Source organism: Dermacentor albipictus, chromosome 5, assembly GCF_038994185.2.
Source record: "Dermacentor albipictus isolate Rhodes 1998 colony chromosome 5, USDA_Dalb.pri_finalv2, whole genome shotgun sequence".
Classification (NCBI taxonomy): domain Eukaryota; kingdom Metazoa; phylum Arthropoda; class Arachnida; order Ixodida; family Ixodidae; genus Dermacentor; species Dermacentor albipictus.
In genome coordinates this window covers 113,240,357-113,249,326 of record NC_091825.1, presented here as the reverse complement: position 1 = coordinate 113,249,326, position 8,970 = coordinate 113,240,357, and the positions used below count along the sequence as shown (strand labels likewise).

The window sequence follows — 8,970 nt, the reverse complement described above, 5'->3', positions numbered from 1 at the left end:
CTCCCTTCCCTATGTTTCTCGCTGTTGCACAAGTTGTTAAGAAGAGAAAAAACTAAAACTTGCGTAAGCAGGGCTTCTTATTCACTGAGTGCATTAATATCAGGAATGATACGCCAACTACGCCAACTGTTTTAATTACATTGTGTCCCTTCGTCTGCTTCTTTTGCACGTCATTAACGTGATTTTTAAATGTCGAGCACCAGTGCTTACGTTACATCTTCTCTCGTGAACGACTCTCCTGGTCACCGTTGTTGTGGCTGGGGGTAGCGTTTAGGCCAGGAATCCTCCAGGCACAGGGATGAGTACATCCGGGAGTAGTGCAACGAAAGGAAAGGCTTTATTTTACATTACTTACACTGCCTGCAAAAATGGAAGCCCCCTAAATGTAGGAGCACTTGAAATGTCCGAGCTCGCTACACGTGTGAGCACACATCAGGGCACCTCAGGACACACCACTGCACCAGAGGTGCCCGCTTTTAAAGCAGTTCATTTCCCTATAGGGGACTAGACTAGGGAATCCGATGACTGCGTCTCGGTCAATCACCGTCGTCGAATCGTTCGCAAAATCCAGCCAATGACATCGCACCTATTCCGCCTTACTTCGCCTCCTACGTTGCGCGAACGACCGCGCATACGAGGCAACCACGTGGCAATTTGCGAAACCGAAGTCGAAGCAGTTCCCACGGAAGTCCTCGAAGTTCGTTTCTGGCATCAATTAGTGGGCTCTCCGTGGATGTCAGCTTGTCAGGGTCAGGATACTGGCCTTCGCGGTGGTTACCGCTTCCACGGAGCGCTGGCGGCTGTTGTCGCCTCGAAGTGAGCTCCTTTATTAACCCGTCACAGTCTGTGTCGGGCCCCGTCGCTGTCCGGGCGGGTGCTGATGAAGGGGCTGCCTTGTGCGAAGCACCTCAAGAAGGTTCGTTGCCCTTCTGAGACGTAACACCGACGAAGCCTGTCCCTCTGTTGGTGAGTTAGCGAAGCTCCCTTGTTGCACTGCAGAAACATTCGGGCGATTGAATTTCGGCCCTTTGCAGTCCCGTCAGTTCTCTTAGAGGATATATACGTAAAGCTATAGCGTGGAACGCTCTTGTACTTTTCTTTTTATTTCCTTAAAACGCTGGTAAGCTTGATGCAGTTCTTTTCTGCGATATTATTTGTTGCTGCATTCGTCTGCAAAAATGGAAAATTTGTGTGCCCTCCGTGCGAAACTTGGGCACCTGTATATTTAGGCGCACATTATGGCTACTGTTCGTCATTTTATTCACGCGGAGAGGTAAGGAAAGGTTCCCACTGTTTGTCATCGTCGGCTATTCACATATTCCGTATCGCTTATGAGAAATCAATGTATAACGCATAAAATTTATTGAAGATGCAACTCAAAAACGTACTAAAAGACAGAAGCCACGGATATACTTTGCACACGTAATTATGAGATATGTTTAATGTTCCCGCTGGTTCGTGAAGCCCTATGTGCATAATCTTTGCCTCCAAGATGGGTGCATTCTGAAAGGAGTGTACACAGGTATCTCGGAGGCAATAGCCGTCATTTCCCGAGCGCATGATAAATGTACAGCGCCACATTACCGCGCCACTACAAACGCAGCGATTTCACCAAGTCGCGTATATGGCATCCGCACCATAAATTAAATATAAATTATGGGGTTTTAGGTGCCAAAACCACTTCCTGATTATGAGGCACGCCGTAGTTGAGGACTCCGGAAATTTCGACCACCTGGGGTTCTTTAACGTCCACCTAAATCTTAGAACACGGGTGTTTTCGCATTTCGCCCCCATCGAAATGCGGCCGCCATGACCGGGATTCGATCCCGCGACCTCGTGCTCAGCAGCCTAACACCACAGCCACTGAGCAACCAAGGCGGGTAAATGTTAGCTCAACTTCGTCAACGTGAAGCTGGCGCTGCGATTGACGAGTAGGAACACGTATATGCCGGCGGCACCACGTGCAAACGAGACCTGAACTTGCTATCAAAAGTCCTTTCAGTCGCAGTTCTCTTTTCGAACGGGAGCTCATCGTAGGCGTAGTAAAAAAAAACGCGATCCATTCTGCTTGAAACGGGCCGAAGCAAGTGGCTTAACGCATGTCTATCCGTGGTCCAACAAAGGGCTTACAAGAATTCTCGATTCTGCACGAGCAGCCCTGATTACGTACACACTTGAACTTCATTTTCTCCCCGCTCGCAGGGGACGAGCGCTGAATTAGGCCAGTCTTGTCTGCAGACTTCTCCACGTTCAATCATTCAAAGTTCACCCCTATACTTTATGACTTAAAAAAAAAATGTGTTAAAAATTAAGATAAATAAGAGAAAAACGAACGCTACGAGCCAGCGCTAATGACGACCGTATACCCAGTATCGGGAAAAAGCCGGTGCTGCCATGTATATGAAACCGACTCACTCCCGTTCTTCTCGAAATGGACGTTCCCAAATGACACCGTATAGAAGACTTCGATTACACACCCGCCGAGTAATGAAGGAAGCGCGCTGCGACGATACACGACAAAAGAAGGCGCGACCGTTTCCGTGAAGGAGAAGTTCATTTGCCGTGATGACACTTAGGCGAACGAACGAGTCGTTCGCGCAGCCTTGAAGAAAAAATAACAAGAAAGTGAGAAAGAAAGGGGGAAACGACGCATGCTCGACGACAAGGAGGTGGGCGGATGGGGAAGATAGTGCGAAAAGATTCAATTTGGCGAGCCGAGGATCGAATTCATTACCGACAAGGAGAGCGCGGAGTTGTTTAAGAAAGAAAGAATGAAGGACCTTCGTATGGCTATACAGGCTCGCCATTTGATTCAGACTGCCGTATAGAGCGCTTCGAGGAGTGATCGGGGCTTTTCAGACCTTTTCCTATTCGCGAGTATATACGCTCGTCTGTTTAGGGCGGTGACGCCAACACCTCCTCTTTCTGGAGACAAGCGGAACAAGATCATTGCGTTTCCCTTTTTTCGAAAAGAAAGAAAGAAAGAAAGAAAGAAAGAAAGAAAGAAAGAAAGAGAGAAAGAAAGAAAGGAATACTGCCTTGCGTTTCGTAGCCTCGCATTAGAAAACCAATTGAGAGATAGAGAGAGGGAAAGGCAGCGAGAAAAGAAATTGAAAGCACTGCATGACCTGCGCCAAGACTACATACTCGTCTTTCTCGCAGGCCCTGCGCAGACTCTACATTACGCATGATTTGTATTTCATGTGAAGCTGCTTGCATGCGTATATAGGGTGTATGTAGTGTGTTTCTTTGATTCTAAGAAATTGCGAAAGCTCTTGATTGTTTCATTTTTTTTCTATTTGTATTTTTACATCTAGTTTGTTTGTGTGTGTGTGTGTGTGTGTGTGTGTGTGTGTGTGTGTGTGTGTGTGTGTGTGTGTGTGTGTGTGTGTGTGTGTGTGTGTGTGTGTGTGTGTGTGTGTGTGTGTGTGTGTGTGTGTGCACGCATGTGTATGTGTGTGTGTAGCAATGATTTTGGAATAGCGGGCTCTTCAGTAGCCAAACTTTCCCATGCATAGTGTAGCAGTTAATGAACCACAACATACGCGATGTTGACTATCACATATCAAAGCAAAATTTATTGTGACTCTATGTAATAGAGAGTGGCATATTAAAGTTGATTATTGGTTGACTGATGGCAATGGTGATGATGGTGATGAGGATTATGCTTATTATGATAGCAGTAAGCTTGCTTCAGAACATGAGTTGGTGGTGCAGGCGAGGCGGTTACATATCTCCTAGCTCCACACGGCCATTACGGTGTGTGTTTGTTTACAAGCGTTCCTTGGCACCAGGTGTGACAAGGTGGTCGGTCTTTGAACAGCGTCCTTCATGTGTTCACCACGAACCCTGCAAACAAACGAATAATCTTACTCGTACATGCATGCTTTCTATGACCAAACGCCACAACTAGAACTGGTATGCCCACTGCTGCGTTATGTGTGTTATATACTATTCACTAGCAGTCAGTGCTCGAAGCGGCACAGGTCTTCCCAGGACGTATTGAACGTTCTTTCCTTTAGCTTTGCCTGAATTTCACTTATTGTTACCTGCACAAGCAAACACATGCTTCTCGCAGACCCTGACTGTTTCTGCGTTATTTCTGAGGAGACGACGTGGAACGACAGGCAGATTAAAAAAAACTGACGCACCTTTTCTACGCTATCTAGTTTCAGCACCGAACGAAACCATCGTGAACATTACACAAAACGCACTTCGAAGCTAGAGCTGCATTAAATTCGCTCTCGGCGTGCTCAATGGCAAACTGTTTATCGCGTCAGCCTCTCAATGCACGAAGCGGACCCTCTTATATACAGCCGCTTCGAAGCAGACCGAACGCGACCTCGGAAGCACCGCTTCCGGTTTCCTCGGCACGCGTCTTGCGGAAACGCTTCCGCCGTTTCCATGCCAAGTACTCTCCCCTCCTCCTCCGCACCGAAGTCTCACGACAGGCGGCGTTTTCACAGGATATCGCATAGCCACGCCACCCGCGAGCATGTACGTCTCGGAAAGAGGCCTTATGTTTGGCACCTGTCAAAACATCGAACGCTTGCTCAGTGCTGCTACTCACCGAACAAGTCACATCGAAACAAAGAGAAACAGCAGCAAACTTATTTTCGGCTTCATCTGAAATAGCTGTGGAGTTTTTCACAGAACACAAACTCCCTGGAGCTTTGCGAGTGTCTCCAATAGCCGGCTGCGTAACCTGCAGCCTTTGGTACGCAAACGAGTACCAAGTAGCCTCTACCTCTTCGAAGGAAGGAAGGAAGGAAGGAAGGAAGGAAAAAGTGGAGAAGGAAAGGCAAGGAGGCTAACCAGTTTAGCTTAAACGGTTCGCTACCCTACACATGGGAGCGGGATGGGGGGATGAAAGATGGGGAAATGAGAGAGAGAGAGACAGAGAGAGAGAGAGAGAGAGCAGCGTTGCGAAGCAATACTGCTGTACCACTAAGGGCAAAAAATGGCGTTCATCAGCATTTATTCCTTATTTTTTCCCCTATTGGAAGGGGCAATGGTACGACGTGCGACTGCTGCAGATGCGAGGAAACCATCGAACAACTATCGTGCACCATGTTTTCGGGAAGACGACCAGCACCTTCCTCTCCAGACCGGCTGTACACTTAAGAAAATTTCCCGAGTCTAAAATACAGCTGACCGTGACTGCATCCGTCACTAGTAGGAAAAATCATTCGAGCAGTAGCCCAGCTCTTGAAGTGCACCGGCCTGAGTGACCGTTTGCAGTCTTCCGTTGCATCTTCGTGCGTGTGCGCTGAAGTGACCACTCCTTTTCTTCTTTCCATTCCTCCTTTTCTTTACCACCAGTATAGGGCAGCAAACAACCTTTTTTCCCCTTTTTTCTATCGTAACTCTCTCTCTCTCTCTCTCTCTCTAGCTCTGGTATTTGTATATAGCAAATGTACTACCTCAGAATGCAAGTGCTGTAGTTATCGTACCGGAATTATACGAAAGGACGTATGCGAAAGCAGCTGTGCTGGTGGCCATGTAGTACATTAAACGGGACCAATGATGGCTTAACGTAGCCCAATGAAAGCTGAACGTGGTCCGACATTGGGCCATCATTGACTCTGTCTTTTGTTTTTCTTTGTTCTGAAAGAGTGGCGCAATATTGCAACCCTCTGATCGAACACAGTGCCCCAAAAACTTGCTTGTACGGCTAAGACTCTCATTTTACAAAACTAGAATAAAGTTCAAAAAAGATGCCTTCGGGGTGACTGCGTTTGCTGCAGATGGGTTTTGGTAAAGTGAATAAGCGGAATGTAGTCGGTTGTTGCACTAACGTTCAAAGTGCTTTGGTGAGGCGCAATTACTATCTGTTAACTATAGGTGAGGCGCAAAATACTATCGCTGTTTGCGTCTGCGCTTTTCCGGTATTACGGTAGGTGTTTACATTACAGTACGTCTGTGCTTTCTACAGCTCTGTCACTGTAGACTGTGCACACCATTGTAATGCGAAAGGACTCGTATGGGTAGCCTCCGCCTGTACGCAATTTCGCGGTGCATCAAACGCGAAGAGCGATGGCAGAAAAAGCCATCGGGAGATTAGCGCATCACTCTGTCGCGACAGCACAGTACTAAAATGTGATGCGTAATATTAAAATGAGTTCTCATAGTCACAGGGGGCAGATGCTAAAATAACCGTGCAGAAAAGTGACGACTAGCAATCAGTACAAACATAACTTTTGCAAATTGAGCCATGAGATGGCGGCACCCATCGAAGCGACGGTTCTAACCTAGCACCAAACTGGGTTTGATTCACGGTAACGCGTGAAGTTCGCAAGCTAGGAGAAGTGACTGCGGTTATCGCTTTGTGTCAACTAGCGTGTGTTATTAAGATTGATTCATTAGACGCCGCTGATTCCGAATTCGAGTGTGGATTTTACGGCTCGTAGGCCTAACACGGCTAAGCTTGGCTGGTGAAGGCTCGTAAAGTTGGGTTTGTTGCTGAAAACTAAGCGCAACTAATTGTTTGCTGCTTGAAGAATAACCTCTAAATTGTAATTAAACGCGAATACACGCAAGTCAAACTTACTATTCCTATAATAAAATGGTATATTTTATTTAATTATCTCTAATAGCTTTTCTTAGACGCCGTAGTGGCGCTGTCAGCGCAAGATGCTATCCGCAAACGCAAAGCCCTATTCTAAAGCTCTTGACTCCTGCGTGCCCCAACGCCAACACCCGCAAAGCTCTTTGGGGCCCCTATTCTAAAACTCTCTAATACGACACGTGCGGGGAACACAAAAGCCCTATTCGAAACTAAATATCGCCAATAATTAAAAGAAAATAATGGTGTTCCCACTACGGATGGGACTGATTGTGTGTTGGCACAAGTTATCTGCTCTACTTCTGAATATTTTTTTTTTATTTCGGAACACAAGATATTGTACTTTATGCATTGACTGGATCAGCTACCTAATTGTCGAAGTGTCACCGAGAAAGTTGTCGGGCATGCTGCAAAACGGGCGAAATAAAGTGTTCCTGGCGAGATTTGTTAATTCCTGGACATAGAAGTACGAAAAGAGTATACGGACTAAAAAAAATGGATAAGCAACGACACAAACGCTATTTCAAAGGAAGGTTCATTGGAAACCCAAAAGCAAATGCATACACAGCGGAAGGCGCCAGAACGAAATGACAAAAAAAAAACATCCATACCAATAAGAGAGGATACAATACCACATATGCATTAAAACATTAAGCAGTTGAAAGATAGCAATTTTGCCGTCCCTTTTTTTCTCGAGCGTGTCTACATAGTTTGAAGAATGGGAGAACAATGGCCATCAGGAGGCATTTTTATCGCTTCAGGAATCGGGCGATGATTTTGGCAAATAATCGCGCGACAGCGTTTATGCGAGCATGCGGTTAATTGCGCTACGTTGTCGAACATGTTAATGCGAGCGCGTTGACCCCAAAAAAACATAAGTGTGGCGTCAGCTTCAAGAGTACCAGGTTCAGCGACATTGTAAGCAAAATAACGCTTCACCCATTAACGTGCTTCGAGGTTCCACAATAAATGTCAACGCACAACTTGTTTGTAATGGCTCAAAAGTGGGCTTCTCCTCAAAAAAGCTCTTATTGCGGAGAAGCCAGCTTTGACGACACTTCACGAATAAATGCGTTCGCGTTTGCGCGTGGATCGATAGTTTATTTAATGCAAGTCACAACTAGTCATCGTAAAAAGTTTTGTCACCACTGCGCTCTTCACCGAAGCCCTTGTCCGGACACGTGCAGCCGGCCGCAATAGTTTTCGGAACAGCAAAGTTGCGAAAACGTTCCTTCGGGGCTTCGCCACTCAGCTTGGAAAGTAGATTAGAAATGGGGTTCTTGTGCGGAAAAGTATCTACTGGACTATTCGATTCTTCTCTAATTTGTGTTGAGAAGTTCTGTATCCAGAGGTGTGATAATCGACACCCCCCTCCCGATTTTTTTTAAAGTCTAGTGCACATCTAGGGGAGCCTACTAGCAGGCCACGAAACCCTCCGAAAAAAATTCTGGCTATGCTTCACTGGGACTCAGCACCTTTCGGTGCGCTAATAATACTGACAGGAAACTTGGCAAGTCACCATCGAGAGAGAGAGAGAGAGAGAGAGAGAGCACCTTATTTGCACCCGTCAGGGAGAATGGGTGATCGGGGAGAGAGACCCAGCTCCCCCTTTCACCGTCTACGTCCCCCCTAGACGTCGGCCGGAATTAGTTGGCTTCCGGCGGCGGCCTGGGCTTGACCGATGACTTGTTTTTGGGTTTGTTCTTCCTGGCTACGGAGGGAGGATGTTTGAACACGAATTGTTGAGGGAGGAATTGATGGCTCATAGGGCTATGTGGGTAAAGAAGGTATATTAAAGCAGCTACTTCGCATGAAATGGGGCATAGATGACAGAAGAAAATAAATGATGTTTATATTAACTATTTAGAAAATGTTTTTTTTTTTTTCTGTTCGGTATATACCTGACTTTCGATTAGGTGTATCATGTCTTTCGATTACGTGTCGCAATCTCCATTAACAACACGCCAGCGCGTAGCCCTGACGTGAGCCCTGCGCTGCAGCGCTTAATCTCACTGATAGTGCCGATCGTTATCTGTAGAAGGGTAAGAAGGCTGTCGGCAACTAAGGAACCGCGCCTGCGCATTGTCATTAGCCGACAACTGCGTCTCCCACAACATGAACACCTTCAAGCGTGGGTGGGCTTCTTGGCATCGCAGGTGTATTTGCGGTGAAGACAGTCTCGGCGGCATCAGGAGCAGACTAAGAACATTGTGACGATCATCGATCTCACTGCTTCTCTCAAAAGTAAGTAAACTGGAATGGTACTTTTATGCGAAGCATATTACGAGAGCTCAACCCAGCTCCTCAGGCACGGCGGTGTCGCCTTTAATACCACGTGACACCGTGACGTCACGATAGAGGAGAAACGGGGCTCCAACTCGCGCCGTCGCTCGCGGCGTCGAGAC

The 8,970-nt window shown here is 46.8% G+C and overlaps 1 protein-coding gene across 1 annotated transcript in view; it reads right to left on the bottom strand.

Annotated features, from left to right (window-relative positions):
* Positions 1 to 3,551: 3,551 nt before the first annotated feature.
* The window catches only part of LOC135897048 (uncharacterized), a 493,987-nt gene continuing 488,568 nt past the window's right edge, over positions 3,552 to 8,970 (bottom strand). The window contains exon 4 of the mRNA XM_065425617.1: positions 3,552 to 3,849. Coding sequence (XP_065281689.1) covers positions 3,738 to 3,849 — 112 coding nt within the window. The 3' untranslated portion in view covers positions 3,552 to 3,737. The remainder of the gene's footprint in view (positions 3,850 to 8,970) is intronic.